At 34.4% G+C, this 17,523-nt stretch overlaps 1 protein-coding gene across 1 annotated transcript in view; it reads right to left on the bottom strand.

Annotated features, from left to right (window-relative positions):
• The window catches only part of CFAP54 (cilia and flagella associated protein 54), a 102,336-nt gene that overhangs the window by 46,130 nt on the left and 38,683 nt on the right, over window positions 1-17,523 (bottom strand). The window contains exons 24-34 of the mRNA XM_072348191.1: window positions 16,836-16,978; window positions 14,023-14,170; window positions 12,375-12,530; window positions 11,508-11,630; window positions 8,194-8,328; window positions 6,735-6,831; window positions 5,284-5,373; window positions 4,100-4,226; window positions 2,603-2,714; window positions 1,540-1,688; window positions 545-775 (exon numbers count right to left, since the gene is read on the bottom strand). Coding sequence (XP_072204292.1) covers window positions 545-775; window positions 1,540-1,688; window positions 2,603-2,714; window positions 4,100-4,226; window positions 5,284-5,373; window positions 6,735-6,831; window positions 8,194-8,328; window positions 11,508-11,630; window positions 12,375-12,530; window positions 14,023-14,170; window positions 16,836-16,978 — 1,511 coding nt within the window. The remainder of the gene's footprint in view (window positions 1-544; window positions 776-1,539; window positions 1,689-2,602; window positions 2,715-4,099; window positions 4,227-5,283; window positions 5,374-6,734; window positions 6,832-8,193; window positions 8,329-11,507; window positions 11,631-12,374; window positions 12,531-14,022; window positions 14,171-16,835; window positions 16,979-17,523) is intronic.

The following is a 17,523-nucleotide window of genomic DNA, read 5'->3' as shown; positions in this document are numbered from 1 at the left end:
ATTCCGATATAGTATTTAGTAAATAAGTGTGCCTCCTTAGATTGTTGCCGCTGTATTTATTTTCCTTTTCCCTTTTTCCCTTTTCCTTTTGGGATAGCAGCCCTGCAGACCGTCTATTCCCCTGTCATGGGTGCAGGTAGATTTTAGGTTAACCCACGACAAATACCAAAGAATTTTTATATAAACATGCACAAAATTCAGTTTCTCAAAAGTGAGTTTTCATTGTTTTTTAGCTCCTTTAGCAACTAGATGAAAAAATAGGTGAAAGGTGCAAACAACCAAAAAACACTGCAGTATAGTACATTCCAAAGCTTTCAGAAGACATTAAACCTGACCAGTCCAGTAAGCAGTCAGAAATGTTCATGCCACCTGCAATATAATTGAAGTCAAAATCTATTAAACTGTAACTTCATTTGTATGTGGAAGACAATTTGTGCATAAGGCAAGCTGACTGATGATACTGTTATTCATATCTATTTGCATTAATGGCAATAATACAATAATCAACATTAATAGCAAACATTGATAACTCAGTAAGACATACCTGTCCTGGTGATGTGAACCACAAATTCCAATGTTATACTGTTCTTCTAGTTTCTTTGTAAATAAGTTGTAGTGTGCAATCGCCAGATAAATATTCATCTGGGATCTCCAGGGCATCTCTTCAAGACATATTTGATGGAACTTCTTTCGGTTTAAGTAATTACTCACAACTGGTTTCAGCAATACCACTAAGGTTTTATGAGCCATTTTCTCTAATTCTTCCATATGTTTCCTAAAATAATTTTTAAAAAAGCAGTAGCAAAAAAATGAAACTGGGTTGTCTCAAAGATCTGGAATTCCAAAGCATGATAAAGATACACAGACATATCCCATTACATATCCACAGACCTGTATTTAACTAAGAAGTTGCATTTCTTGCAAAATGATTTTTGCTTCAGTCAAGAAAATCAATTCTGCTTTTCATCTTAAGTGTGCTTAACACACAGTAAATCCTACATCCTACCAACTTCAGTAAGGTATTTGTTTTAGTACTTAAAAGTAAGTTTAGCTCTATGACTGCAGTTACTTGTAGTTCAATCATTCAAAGAGATTATTATACAAAATGTAGTGTCTGCTTCACACAGTCTGCTCAGGAGATGGAGGATCAACTATTTTACTGTAAATTTGGATCATTCTTTTTATTGCTTTGTTTTAGTAGCTAACCATCCTTAATTTGAAGAAAGCATTCCATTTCAAATGTGGATGCTTGGATTCAATTTACAGCCACAGATTTTTTCAGTTGTTTCTCTGCCAGACCAAATAATTCTTCGTGACCCAGTATTTTCTCTTTATGGAGATGAATAATGATGCTGTAGTGAAATCACAGCTCAATTTTTTTTTTTTCTTTTTGATAAACAATAAACAGATCTCTTTAACATTCCAAAACATTTTTCTGCTTGTTTTCAGCCTTGTTGTGGGTTTATTAGTTTTTGGGTTTTTTTGTTGTTGTTGGGTTTTTTTTCCTGTAAATTAACCTGACAGTCTGTATTCATTTACCTTTGTTCTTCTGGAGATTTCATTATGTTTGGATGTTTCTCAAGATACTGTCTAAGAGCCTGCTTTTTTCTAGTGGGACTCGGGGTTTCTTTTCTTTGCTTCTTCGGAGTTGATGCTTCCTGCTTCTTTAAAGGTGGAGTCTTCGTACTCTTTGAAAAAAATATTCCATAACAATCTTTAATAACTCAAATATTTATTCATACCTATATTATTAATTACTTGAGCTATACAGCAGTCTGGCTTATGCAGTAACACGACAGAACAGTAAATTCTCAAATTGTTTTTCAAAAATGTGGCAGGAAAAAGAATACTTAATATCCCTGAAAACTCTACAGTTTTTCTCTAAGGGATGTTTCAAATACTGACACTAAGATCCAGACAGGTCTCCAAATTTTCTTTTGTTTTGTATCTCAAACATAATGTGCTTTTTTTTTTTTTAATACTATAAATAGGAAATAGTAAAAATCTGCAATGCAAAAAAACACACAGAAGCCTTACCCTCATCCATCTGAGATGCTAGCAGCATTACAGCATATCTAGAGGGTTATGAAGGAAAAATCTCTTCCTCAAAAATAATACAAACCCATTAGGATTTGTCTTACCTTGGAATAAAAGTAAAAAATGTATTTTAAAAGAATTTTAAACAAAATGCCATTGAATAGACATTTAATGGCAGAGGGAGCTAATAATGAGCAATCACTCATAAAGTGTGCAACATACTGCACCAAAAAGAAAAGCCAGAACTGATCTCTCTTTCTTAATGTGATGGTACCCAAGTCATTTCATATTGTTTTTCTAAAATGGGAAGATTAAAGCTTTCATTGATTTTGGAATTCAATGCTCTGACTGAAATGCCTCACAACAGTTGGTCTTTCAGAGAAATCCAATGTGAACTTTTCTTCCTGTGCAGAGGTTTACTGAGGGATAGAGTCTGTATCTCAAATTTTAGCAGTTATGCATGTCTCCATCTGTAGTTTTTATAAGATAGCTTTTAAAAAATATATTTGTTCTTGGCATTGCTGACTAGTAAAGACTAACATGACTCTTCAGAAGTAAAACTCACCTTCTGGGACTCCTTAACTCCTACAGTGTTCTTCTTGGTGCCCTCAGGCTCTCTGGGAGAAACTGATTTTTGTCCTGGTGTTTCACTGATGCCAAGAAAGTGGTTGTTCCTCCTGACAAATAATAATGATAAAATTATCATCATCATGTTAAACTCCTTTGATATTTAAAGGTTTATATTTGGGAACACATAAGGCATATGTAATTCATATTTCACTAGAATTTGTGAATTCATCAGCTTTTCTTTCTTCTTATTCAGAGAGTGCTCACCATCAAAATTCATTATACAAATCTGAACTGATAGTTAATAACTATCTCACTTTCCTAACATGTAGCTATGGAAGGCTGATGAGAAATCCCTTATAAGCAATCCTTCACAGAATCACAGTATCACTGAATTGTAGGGGTTGGAAGGGACCTCTGGAGATCATGGAGTCCAACCCCCCTGCCAAAGCAGTTTCCCTACACCAGGTCACAGAGGTAGGCGTCCAAGCAGGACTTGAATATCTCCAGAGAAGGAGACTCCACAACTCCCCTGGGAAGCCTGTTCCAGTTCTCCATCACTCACACTGTAAAGAAGTTCTTGTGCACATTCGTGTGGAACTTCCTATGTTCCAGCTTATGTCCATTTCCCCATGTCCTGTCTCCACGTACTACTGAAAAGAGATTGGCCTCACCACTATGCCCCCCACACCTCAGGTATTTATAAACCTGGATTAGATCCCCTCTCAGTCATCTTTTCTCAAGGCTAAACAGACCCAGTTCGCTTAGCCTTTCTTCATAGGGGAGATGCTCCAGGCCCTTCACCATCTTTGTGGCTCTCCGCTTCAATTCTTTTGGTTTTTTTTGTAATAGAAATTTCTGTTCCCTACAACATATGAGGGCTGCTCCAGAAGTAACAACCCATAATGTATTACTTTGGCCTGCAGTGTCAGAGGTAGGCGCTGGTGGTATGGCCACAGAGATTTAACCTTCCCACCAAAATTCCATGAAATTTCGTTGCTGTGCAACAGATGGCAGCAGAGAGCCAGTGTGACAGAGTGGTGTCTGATATGGAAGTGTGTATGAAGAAAAGCTGTGCCACTGGATTCATCCATGCAGAAAAAGTGGCACCCACTGATATTCCTTGACGTTTGCTGAATGTTTATAAAGCAAATACTGGATGTAAGCACACAGAAAGTTGTATTGAATGGGCAACATTTTTGCAGAAACGATGCCATCGTAGTAGTTGTTAAACAGTGGGTCACCTCCACTAGATTGTTATGAGCGTAGCATGGAAGCTCTTGTTCATTGCTGGTGAAAATGCATAGCTAATAGTGGTGGTTATGATGAAAAAGAGTGTTCAGTAGCCGAGAATTTTTCCTATCAAATAGTATTATTCTGCTGTTTGTATCTATAATCATTTCCATGGAAAGAGTGACCTACATACAATTCACATTTTATTGTTACTGTGACATGGATGAAACTAAGTAATAATTTAACTATAACAGAGACCTACCTTTTCAAGTCTGTTTGTACATTTTCTGCCCATTCCAGAACATTGTGAAATTTCTCTTCATTCAGGATTTTGTGCAAAACTTGAATAAAGAACTCAAGAAAACGCGATTGTTTTCTGAATTTCATCACTGCAATACAATAATAAAGAACACTTTTTTTTTTTTTCAGATATCATATAGTAGGTTTCTGAATTCAGCTTTAATTATAGCTATTTATCTCTCACAGCACACTTTTATATTATGTTGAAGACTGATGATGAAAATGCGAACTAATACTGAAGTTAGATAAGACATGATACACAGCCATTGTTAGATACTTATTTTAGTGGCTGGGTATCCAGAATCACAATTTCACTGTATTTACACATTTAAACATCTAGAATGACAAGAATTCTAGGGACTGATAAATTAGTTTTGGAACTATTTTCGTGTTACACAGTGCATACTACAAAAGCATAAATTAATAATATTAAATATGTCCAAGTGTATACTTGCCTGAAAATGCAAGAAAAAAAAAAAAAAAAAAAAAAAAGCACCACAATAAAGCAAGGACAAGCAAAGTAAAAGCATGCTATTCACAAAGACTGTTCTCTTCAGCGACAGCCACATCAGTGTACAAACATTACAGAATTTAAAAAAAATTGTATTGGCAAAAGCCATATACCAGAAACTTAAATACTATTTGAAAACCACAAGGGTATGCACCTTTTGAGAATTCCTCCTTCAGCAGTGAAAATCAATGTGGAAATGAGGTATATCAGTTTTAAAAGATCATTCCATAGTAACCAAAAAAAGAAAAAAGAAAAAAACAAAAAACAAAAAAAAGAAAAGAAAAGAAAAAGGAAAACTTGGCACAAGCTTAAAAAATGAGCTCATTTTCAGGTCGATCAGAAAATAAATACTATTCAAATTATTTAAAATTTAGTATTTTCTGTATTAAATATAAACATATAAATATTTAAGTATTTTAGTTTCTTAGTATTTAGTATTTAAGTATTCCTCATATTTCCAAATGTGACAGTATTAAAGATTTTTTAAGCTATGTTTTAATCGATTCTAAATATATGAAAATAAAAAGATGAAAAGGTTTCTAAGAGTTTATTCCAAGCAGTAAAAAGATTGTTTTCTTGGAAACTATATAAAGAAAGCAACCCTTTACAACTGAAATAGATGCCAATTATCCTACCTTCTCGATAAGCATTGTTTGATGTCCAACATGAAATTATAGGGTAGAGGAAGAAAGGATCTTCCTGTCCTGCAAGCTTTGACCCACGAGCTACATGAATAAACAAATAAAATCCATTATGACAAGTAGTGACAGTGTTCAGTAGAAATTGCACTTGGAATCATAAATGAAAACTATCAAAATCCTTATTTGGCTTTTAAATCTCTCACTGTCTTTCTGAGAGAAATTCAGAACACATAAGCATTTGTGCTGCTTGGGCATTGAGAGCTTACAGATGTAACTGATGAACTTCCAGCTATTATACTCATGAGTAAATGTCTGGAGTTCACCACATGTCTTACAAAGGTCCATATATATCATCTATGGAGGAGACCACTTGTGCAGTAAGGAAATATCCAGACATTACTTTTAAAGATGTATATCATGAACTTAACACATGAAGCTATTAGTGACTGGCAGACTTATGTAAAAGCCTGCAAGTTCTGTGGTTGAAAAAGATGAATGCAGCTAGTCCCTGAAAAAAGTGAGTTTAAAAATGAACTCTGGAACAACCATTTGAGATAGTGGATCAAGAATTGCATCCTCCAGTGGCAACAGTCTATTGCATGCAAATAGTGTGAAATCAAATACATTGGACAAGAAGATAAGTAGATTTTTAGTTATCATTGTTAGGTCAAGCCACAACCTATGTTGGTGTTATCTCCTGTTTGATAAGTTATTTCAAGATGTTATTTCAAACAAGCATTTTAACAAAGTAAAGTAATTCCCAAAAAATTTTAAATAGGAAAACACATCTGAAATTTCACAATGTAAAATTGCAATGTGTGTGAAACATTTTGTTTTCCTCCATTTTCTACCAAAGATGCATATGCAGCTCTTTTTCATTTTTCTCTTAGGCCAACATCAATGAAATAGTAAGTATTGATTCACTTTAAGGATATCCTACAGAAGGCTTTTGCCAATATTTCTTTTCAACAGCATGCCCTACAAGCATGCTCTTTTTTTCTAAATCACCTATACATATTTGTAATGATGGCTGTAAGCTTTGTTATTTGTTATGCATAGTCTCACCAGAAGGTTCTTGTATTGATTGGTATAAAATTATCCTGTTTTAGCAACAGAGCAGACTTCAGCAGTCAAGTATTTGTCAGTTAATGAAAACTCGTTCCTCTCTAACTGATAAACCCATTAGTTTAACTTTCTATTAAGTAAGAATGGAAGATCATTTTGTCAAACAATCAATGTAATTTTCAGTTAACTTACAGAATTCATTCATCCTGTGACTTGTCCTACAGGAATGCAGACATCAGTGTCAGTAGCAAAAACAGAAGGGTCAGCACACAGAGGAACAGTTTTGCATCATGGTTTTTATCCTGTTTGTTACAGAGCGCTTTCTCCTCTAAGACTTAAGCATGTATACACAGAGAAGGTGGATGACAAAGTGCACCCACCTGGTTGTGTCAGTCTCAGGAGATTTGATTCAAGAGCACTTAGATTTTCTGTCGCTTTTTCCATTGCAGCTAAATGGGATGTCTTTGCAGAAATGTTCTGAAACATCGAATAATGAATAGCTTTTAAATAAATTAGATTTTACCTAACTAAAAAGAGCACATCGACAGTGGAACTTGGATTCAATTCCAAATCTTCTAATTCTGGTGATTTAACAACTATTGTCCTCTTTTTCAATTGAGTTAAAATTGAGGTTCATACCATTTTCGGTACGGCTCCAAAATCTTGGCCATGATTTATTCTTAATTGTTTCCCAAAGGAGTCACTGGATGTGCTCTGACACAGAAAAATTTTGCAAACTCTCACATGCTACAAGCTACTACAACAATGTATTTGGACAGACTTTTAGACAAGATACGTTGTTTTCCAGAAAAAATAATACTCTTCTGTAGATTATTTATTTTCTAGAGATATGAAAATCTTCCTCAAGAAAAAAGGATCTTATTTTCATTTTAATGAAAATATAATTTTTAGTTGGCTCTATTTATCACAAGGTATTATAATATTCCTTTGAACTTAGATTTCTCTTTTCCTTTTTTTTTTCTTCTTTTTTTTTAATATGAATTTGAGTGCAACCAGCACAAATTCGGCAATAAATACTGGAGGAAAATTGTCCTGGATGGATCCTACCAGTGTCCTAGAATATATTTTTTTCCAGAAATCCGTCTCTGTAAACTGATTGACTTGCTGCTCCTCTCCTCAACTCACCTCTTTTAATGCTTTTAGTGCTTCTTTTCCTCCTGCTTCATTATTCCTACTTTCTTATATCTTTTCTTTTTCAAATCTCCTTACTAGTAAAATCTATCAGGGAACTATACAGAATAAGCACTTTATCCCAAGCTGTAGGAAACCTTGCAACCTAGTCCATCTCTTCATAATTGATGTATAGAGGTCTTTGACGTTGAAAGTTTTTCCTTCATTTAGATTTTATTTTTATTCTACACATTCCCAAGTTACTATTCTAAAAGATTCAGTCTCAAGGAGCTGCTACGCAAAATGAGAAGCTGTTTCTACACTGTTTGTGACACTTTTGATTTTCCTGCCCTATGGATTTTCTTCCTGCCCAGAAAAGCATTTCTTTTTTGGCAGAAACACTATGTGCAGATCAGTTAAGGATGCTGGTACTGATATCGGGTCATATGGCTCTGAACAGTATTATTGCTAATTCCTCTCCAGTTTAACTAAATGAGACCCTGTACCTACTGTAGTCTGCAACTGGTCCTAACAGATGGCTACAAAAAGAAGCTTCTCAGTAGTCTATATTGTTGGGAACTCATACTCTACATCTAAACTCCTATTCCACACAATATGAACAGAAAGTTAATACATATGGTCTTTAAAATAAAAAATAGCATATTGAGAGAAAAGAAAAAAAAGAAAAATGAATATCAGAGCAGTTACCTTAATTCTGTGTGTTTCTTCAGTTTCTGTAGCTCCCGGTAGGCCAGGTGTGGTTGTTTGTGAGGAACCCAACCATTTTTTCCCATAGTTAATAATAACTACTGCTAGTTCATATTCTTTCCATGAACGTAGAACCTATTAAGGAATAATCAGTTACGTTCTTCTGTTTTGCATAATACATGTTTAATTATTATCTACATACAGTTTACAAAACATATGAACATTACAAATAGACATCAATTACTCAATACTTAGGTTTCCTTTAAGAAAACAATAGAATTATAGACCTGTAAAATACTTGGAATTACAGATAATCTGTCGATGTGTTCTGCGTGTTCTGCTTACCCATAGACTGTTCCTCAAAGAATAAAAATACTCAGCTATAAGTACCTATAGCAGTGCTTGACATTCTCCCTGTTCTCAGGCAGTACTGCTATCAAAGAATATAAAAGGTAACTACATTATCCTCATTTACCTCTCTGGTATCAAGTGCACACTTGAAAAACTCAACCGTACTGGCAAAACTTATTTAATAAAATAGAATGGTGAAATTTATTTTGAAAAATATGAAGTTTGTAACTGAACATTATGGGTTATGTTTTTTAGGTGTTTTCATCTCCCTCAGAGTTTTAAAGGTCAAGTAATTTTACTATATGCACTGTAATTTCAAATTAAGATATTTGGCTTTGGAATAAAAAATAATGTACACAGCCTGAATGAAACTCAACAGAAAACTATAAAAGAGATTACTTAGAAACTTTTGCGATTAACTTGTTCTGTTTGCTGTTCTGCATCCTATTCTTTCTCAGAGCTGTCTCTAAGGAAAAACATCTGCAGTGCCAGCAGATAATCATTTAACTTGGGAATCCAACAACAAACAAGCACTATGTTAAGATTCCAAGAAAAAAAAAAGATCTGATACTGAAGGAATCATGGTAGCTGGTCTTGTAAAATATGTTGATCCTGGTAGGAAAAAAAAAAAAAAAAAGAAAGAAAGAAAAAAATAACAAAACAAGAATTTGGGGGGGACTGATAATAGATGTATAAAAAAGTCACAAGGAAACATGTACAGATCATATTGTTATTTCAGCTGTTTTATAGATGGGATTTACTTAAGAATATAAATATTGTACTTGTTGAGAACAGATTTTACAGTAAGAGACTTAGCAGAAGCATCTTCTCTGGTATAACCCTAACCAGTCATGGAATACTGTCTTCACTAAATCAGGACATTTAAATAATATATATTTTTTCAACATATTAACTAAAGCCTATCCAGAATACCATACATACACTGAAACAAGAGACAGTGGAACTCTGAAAATCCTGAAAAGTTGCTTAAAGCAGTGAGAGCTATTGGATGCCTTGTGGGTCAGACTTTTTTTGATCCTGAAACAAGCTTTGCCTTGCTCATGGTGAAATTACTTGAGTCACTTCAGCTTTATCTATTTGATATTTTGAATTGGCATTCAGGATTAAAGACACAAAAGAGAACCAGTGACACTGGACATGTCATATCCACTATCAAACAGAAAATAATGAGTTCATCAGTTAGTTCAACTCCAAATACATCTAGATAAGGAATGTTCCTGCATGAAAGTTATTGCAAACTGAGATACAAGGCGATTCAAACTATGTTTAAAGACATGCTTTTTCAAGCAAGTGCTTCCTCAGATTTCAGCCATCTGTTGTGAATGTCTCATTGATAACCTCCAAAAAATCATCATATGACATCAAGCACACTATCTATTTTTCTTTTAATTTGGGCTCACTTTTGAACAGCATGTCCTCTATTTGGTAAGCTCCTAAATGCTGACAAGTCAGGTGTCCTACAGTGAACAACCTTTTACTACTAAGTTTGGAGATGAGTGTATAAATATTTCATAGTAATAGTTTCTTTAGCGGTGATGTCACAACAGTGATTCAGGTACAACAGAATTACATTTCCTAATGCCATAAATCTGTACTTCCAATACTGTGACATTGAGTGGACAGCTCAATCCCCTCTCAAAGTCCTCTCCCCGTGGCTATAGGAGCTTCCTTTCAGCTCAAACCTGAGAGTACATTCCCTACCTGAGCTACACTATTGGAGTCCCAATCTCTAGCATACTCAAAAGTCATTCCTATCTTGGCCATGGATCCACTAATCTGGACAGCTGACCCATGGCTTAACTCCTCAACTCAACCTCAAATTGCTCCCATCATGGCAGACCCACATGCTGGGCTGTGCCTGACCCCACTACCTTCATGAGATGTGATCCTGACCTGTAGACTTCTCAACTTGACCTGCCTGCCACCACAAGCTTTCCCAATAACCTGTACCCCAGGCTGAACCTGACCACCACCTCTGGCCTGCCCTTCTCCTTGACTGGGGCAGTGGGCTTGGCTGGTAAGGCGCTGCCCTGCTGGCTATGGTACTGCTTTCAGCTCCTAGCTTCTCAGCCCAATCAGTGCTCTGACACTGCTCTCACAACCATGTAGCAATTAATTAACATCAAGAAAACAGTATTGATTTTAGGACTTCATACATTCTTTAAAGATCTGATCTTTCAAGGTGAGTACAGAGATCTCACTCTAATAATGACTCATGTGATGGAATCCTTCAAAGCAGCAGCCACAGCTCTGCTTCAGCATGAACTTGTTGCTGAGGTGCACTCAGAGACAAAGGAAATCTAGCTTGTTCCAGGTCATATGTTTACTTTTACATGGCAGGTACTTTGAGTCTAACATGGCTGTGATTAAAATATCCTACAAGTACCATGTTTCTCCTAATCTTACAAAACTTACTATCTGAATTATAAATGTCATCTACAGATATATATATATATATATTATATTTAAAAATCATCATGTTTATGTTGCCATCAACACATGGAAACAAATAGCATAAAGTCATATCTAATTAGGAAATAAGACATGTATGTTAACCAACTTAAAACTAAAACTATGACCTCTTTTCAGTAAATATTTTTTTAAATTTATATATTTATGTGTCTTACTGAAAATAATTGACCTTAAATGTAAACTCACATGAACACATAAAATACAGATTTCATGTCAAGGACTAATAATTACTTTTTATTTTGTGAAGAAATAACATTATTTTATTTAAAATTCTAAATGTCATTATTATATAAAATGCACTAATATGAAGGTGAAAATAAATATTTCCATCCCATTTAATAGTGCCAATTCTCTAAGACATCACACTGAAATATCTGAAGATATCACAGATTTTTTATTTTTATTTTTTTTCCTGTATGGGAGGAGCTGTATCTTAAACAAAGTTGGAAATGCAATAATTTGTACCATACCTTTGCAGTATAAAATGAAGTACAAGCTATCATATGCTGAATACTCTCATAACATCCTTCCTGTCTCCTTTGCAAAATAGCACCTGGAATTTCTTCAAGAACAGCCAAGCACTTAATGAGAATCTGTAAATACAAGGGTTAAAAAATAGTTTTGAAGTTCCGTAACACAATTTCAAGTTTGTACCTCTGTTCAGTGTTCATTTGGTGGTGAACTTTAAAAATACTTTAAGATCTAGCAGCTATGATGAAATGCTTGCTCTACAAAAACTAATAATAAAATTTCCATTGAATTTAATAGTGTCAAAATTCCATCCACAGCCCTTTGATATAAATGACAACTTCACACAATATCTTAGATATTAAATTATAGATACATGATGGATATTTTTGCTGATTTAATTAACATGAAATCAAAGAATGTTTAATTCAGTGAGATGACATACTCCTAGTAGAGGACTGCTTAAAAATACATTGAGCTGATCAGAATTTTAAAAGAAAGAAAAATCTTTTCAGTATGTTCTAAAAATAAAAGACCATAAAAATGTTGCAAGTTCCTTCTGTATCCATGCCGAATCTCAAAAAAAAATGCCTTGTGCTTTAGAAATGGCAGAGGAGCATTCAGGTACTCTGTTTTCAAGGAGAAAATGCTGCTTTTCTTTCCTTAAAATTGCTATTTGCAAATGGCATACAAGTAGAAGCTGTAACACATTATAGTTTAAAAATACCAATGAATTGTCCTAAAGATATGATCAATATTCAGCATTTACTTAAGCATATCAGAGCAGAACCTATGCAGCTCATACTGAACATGTGCACTTTAGATTGAATCACAGGAATTGGGTCCAAGAAGGTCTTTAATGCTCTCACCTGAACTACTGGCACTGCAGAAATCTTGTGATAAATAAGTGGAGCAAGGAGACCATAGCATTGTACGACTGACTGCAGTGCATAACTTGCATCATTCAAGAAACTACTAAGTTCAATTGCCACAGTCATTCTTTCACATTCTTCTAATCTACTGACCTGTAGGTGAAAATAAATAAATAAATAAATAGTGATTTAAATATAAATACCACTGATTAAAATCATTTCAGAGAGTGAAAGAAGACAGATATTACACTAGATGTTAGGAGGAAATTCTTTACTGTAAGGATGGTGAGACAGTGGAACAGGTTGCCCAGCAAGGTTGTGGATGCCCCACTCCTGGAAGCATTAAAGGCCAGGCTGGATGGGGCTCTGAGCAAACTGGTCTTGTGGAAAGTGTCCCTGGCTATAGCAGGGGGGTTGGAACTAGAGATCTTAATGGTCCCTTCCAACCAAAACCATTCTATGATTCTATGATTATTGCAATTTAAAAAGCAGTGTAAGCAGAAAGAAAAATAAACGTTTAAAAATGATACAATTGTAGAATTACTAAGGTTGGAAAAGGCCTCAAAGATGATCTAGTTCAATTGCCCACCTACCACCAATACTGTCCACTAAATCATGTCCCTAAGTCCTACACCTCCCCTTTCATTAAGCACTTCCAGAGATGGTGACTCCACCACCTCCATGGGCAACCTGTTCCAATGCATCACCACTCTTACAAAGAAAAAATTTCTCCTCTCAAACCTCTCCTGGTGCAACCTGATGCCATTCCCTCTTGCCCTGTCACTGTTACCTGGGAGAAGAGGCTGACCTCCACCAATGAATTTTTAGTTAAAAGTATATAAACAAAAGGAGCTGTATTGGTTATTCTGAAAGAAACTGCTTGTCTTGAATCAATTTTGCCCACTGAGTTTATCTGTGTAGCTTATAATGCCTTGAAAGCTTCATAATAGTCAGAGTGGAAATTTTACATGCTAAGATCTCTGAGTAGGTAAGTGGAAGATAACAACACCTGTCTGCTATGGTTGTTGTACATGTGAACAGACACATTAAAGCTATAGTAACTGAAATACTCACATGTATAAGAGGTAAACACTTAGCAAAGAAAGAGTGGAATAGTAATAGAATAATACAGGCAGTAAAATATATATATATAGAGAGAGAGAGAGAAACATAACGTGCCATTGTAATATAAAAGAGCCTGAAATAAGCAAAAAGTAGGTTAGCATATTAGAACCATGAAACTCTGTTGGAAGTTCAATAACAATGAAAACATAGATTTTGAATGAATGCTAAAAATTAAAGAACCTGGCAGGCGGTTGGTGGGCAAAACCAGCCAGTTATATCTCTTTCATTAAACACAGTCTAGCAACACTGAAGTTAAGAAAAAAAACACTTCCTCGGTTGGAATCAGTGGGCTTTGGATTAGGATATTAATGAGCAAGTAACTGCTCAGAATTTTTCCACTAGGATACAAAGTAACCAAGAGCAACTAAAATATCTCAGAAAGGAGGACAAGTAAAGTGACAGAAAATGAAGTACTCTGCAAATTAAGACTAATGCAGTGTATTGTGTTATTTGGGAATGATGAAATCATGCTGATCAAAAAGGAAAAAAAATACAGTATATTATTTTATGCTGCACATACTTGTTCCTTATAAAGTATCTCATTGCAACAAATGGAATCACAGTAGAGTGCTCTTTCCATGATATTAATGTCACAGATAACAAATATATTCCTCAGAAAGAGATACAAGGTGATAGGAGAAGTCTGACATATAGCCTCGAAACGTAACCTACAAAACAAAAAGGCAAAAGAATGGTAAAAGCAAGATAGCGATGGTCTGAAATTACATTATACAAAAATGCAATCTTTAATAGTAGAATGATAGGCAAAATGGATTGCTGTAGCTGCTGCTGGAAATGAGACTTACACATAAAACTGAAAAAAAATTGCTTCATATGTCTATCTTAAAAACAAATAAAAGGAATAAAGTTCCTTTTCAAATTGTCCTCCTTCTACTATACTAAGGTATCTTTTCCTTAGTAGGTTCATCTGATACAGTGAAGCTCAGTTTGAATTTCCTTTGGAAATCTGGGATGCCACAGCTCACTTAACTGTCTTATTTATGTTATTTTCTGTACTGACTATGATGGGTGCAGTTGTAAAGTACCTTCTGATATTAATAACAGACTCCTTCTCATCACTGAGGCCTGTATCACAAGTCTCAAAATGCTATTTTTTTTCTTCTGCCTTTTTTCTTTTGGACTGTTTTCTTCTTCCCTAGAAGCAGGGATGTATTTGTCCTTTTTATTTTGGGGCTTTTTGTTTCCTCTTTGTTGCTGTTGTTCTGTTACTTATTACAGCAACAATTCTATCATTTTGAAGTATAAGATTCAAATTTCTACTTCTCCTTGACCGCGCTTCCTAAAAGAGACTGGAACTCGAAAAGGGAAAACAAATAGACACATTCCCATACTTGACATTGACAAGACATCAACAGAATTTCTGTCTGGAAACAGGAGTCTTCCTTTCCTTCCAGCTCCCTCTACTGTCTCTTTATGCTCCCTGTGCTGTCAAGCTAGTCCAGTTAATTTCCTACCTACCAAGGAGTAAAACTGAAACTGTCTTGTTTCAGGTCCCATAATGTAACTTTGAGACTCTCTCCTGTTGTAAAAAATCATAAAATAATAATATAATGTGTCCTAACTTAAATAGCAGAAAAGCAAAATTCCTGACCTTTTTTTTATTTTATTTTTATTTTTATTTTTTTATTTAAAGTTTGCTCCTTGTTTGAACGGAGCTTAATTCAAAATGTTACTTCTATAACAGTATGTGCTTAAAAGTAACAAATAAAATAAAATAAAATAAAATAAAATAAAATAAAATAAAATAAAATAAAATAAAATAAAATAAAATAAAATAAAATAAAATAAAATAAAATAAAATAAAATAAAATAAAATGGAGAAAGTTATTAGTAAAAAAATAAGTAATGAAAAACAAGAATAAAAAAGTCGTAGTCACCAGACGGCATTCCTGCATCATTCCTAGACCACAGACAGATTTAAGACATAAATACAGCCATGACATAGGATGTCTAGTGATTATCAGTCTCAGTCAAACAGCCCGTGGGCTGTCTGTAAACCCCCCAAAAGCATGTAATATCAAGACTTTCATGACAAACTGTATGGCAGGTATCAGACACACTGATGGCATCGATGAACACAGAAGATATATACCAGAAATATGGTTGAACCCCATATAACAAGTACACATAGATGCATTACTTGTAACATGACTCAAGCACATACAAACTTACTTGATCAGCTCACATTCAAACAGCAGAGAAAACCCTGGGCAAGTTTAACAAAACAATACAGAAAAACTCTCGGTATGTATTACATGTCTCGCAACAGCTGATTATTGGTTATTCTGTCTACAAGGTAGAAGTGAAAGTATTATGGCCAAACTGCTACAAAATTGCCCTAATATCTATTTCTTGAAACTAAGATCAGTGTTTCACAGAACTGCTAAACACACATGCAGCAAGGATGCTTTCTGTTATTAGACTTTCAGAACTAAGGCAGCCTGCTAAAACTGAAACTCAGAAGCTACAAGACTACTTATCACCTTCAGCAGGCTGCCAAAGCTTTCCTAATGAAAGAATTAGTCTTAGAAGAATTCAACACAAGAAAAGAGGATTATTTGCAATCAGACACGTTGATGTTAATTTATTATTAAATTACAAGCAGCTGACCAACATTATAAAGAATTATTTCTAACTGCTGTATTTCATATCTACTATTTCATACAAGTCTCTTTTTTCTAACCAGAAATTAATTAAGTTTTGATTTGTTTTTGCATTTTTATCTAAAGGATTGCAGTGAGTTTAATCACAGTATTTCCAGCCTGGCTTTGCTATCACAACAAATCCATATTATGGCTAAACATTTGAAATATCTATTTTTTACAGAATAGTTTTGGGCTTTTTTAAAATGTCTCTCCTAAAGTACAGCACATTTATATAATCAGCTCAAAACAAAATTAGCAAGCATTTACCCATTCTGTGTAGTGTTCCAAGAAAATTATGTATCATTTCTGAGCACTACTACAACCTTTATTGGAACTGAAAGTCAAGAACCCAGTTAATATTACATATTTCACATAGGGTAATTCATTTTATGGTATGAATGGCCACTTTTTAAATATTTCCCAATTGTCTAGAGTAATAAAACAACCGTTTTAAAGAGTTAGGTGTGTAAATGCTACCATTTCCATAAATAACAAAAACCCTCTTTTAATTACACAACACTGTATCTTTACAGCACATTTCACACCTTTTTGGTAGAATGTTCTTCATATGAGAAGGCTGAACAGAATTTCACACCCTGGCACACTTCAAAATAAAATATGCACATCTATAATTAACTATTATTTTAATTTTGATTTCACCAGTTACCTCTTTCCAGATATAGTCAAGGTACTTCTTGCAGAAATAACAGCTGCATTGGTGGGCAGTGGAGAAGAATTTGAAACAAAATAATCCCACATGGGTGAAAATGCTCCTCTGGCTAACATGTAGTTGCCAGTCTGATAGGCTACCTGTCAGAATACAGATATATTTATGCAACTTTTTACAGATATGTGTGTATATATATGTGTGTATATATATATATATATATATATATATACATACACATTAGATTTCCTTTTTTATACTAACAGCTAATTAAAACTAATTGACTGAGTTCCTGTGGCCTTCAGATAAGCAAATATGATTACAGGAAAAAGAAAGGTTTTAAAACTCTCTTCCATCAACATGTGAGCTTACAGCAGCTGTAAGAATATTCTGATGTATTTGAATAAAATAAATGTAGTAGCCATCTGATTAGGCTAATAATAGTTTCTCTGCAGAAGTAGCATCAGGGAAGGCAAAAAAGTTTCTTGGCTGTTAACCAAGGTTTTAATATTCCTTTGTGGAATACTTAACATATATTATATATTATATATAAATTATTTCATCTAGACTCATTTTACCTTTGTTACTACTGCAGAATGTTGAAATTCTGTTTTCTGCTTTTGGGAGGAGAGTATTGAGTTATGGCTAGAAATCTTAGAGTTACCAAAGAAAAAACAGTAACTACAAC

The sequence above is a fragment of the Excalfactoria chinensis genome, chromosome 1 (genome assembly GCF_039878825.1).
Source record: "Excalfactoria chinensis isolate bCotChi1 chromosome 1, bCotChi1.hap2, whole genome shotgun sequence".
NCBI lineage: Eukaryota > Metazoa > Chordata > Aves > Galliformes > Phasianidae > Excalfactoria > Excalfactoria chinensis.
The sequence above is the reverse complement of the archived record's forward strand: the minus strand, read 5'-3'. Positions and strand labels throughout refer to the sequence as shown.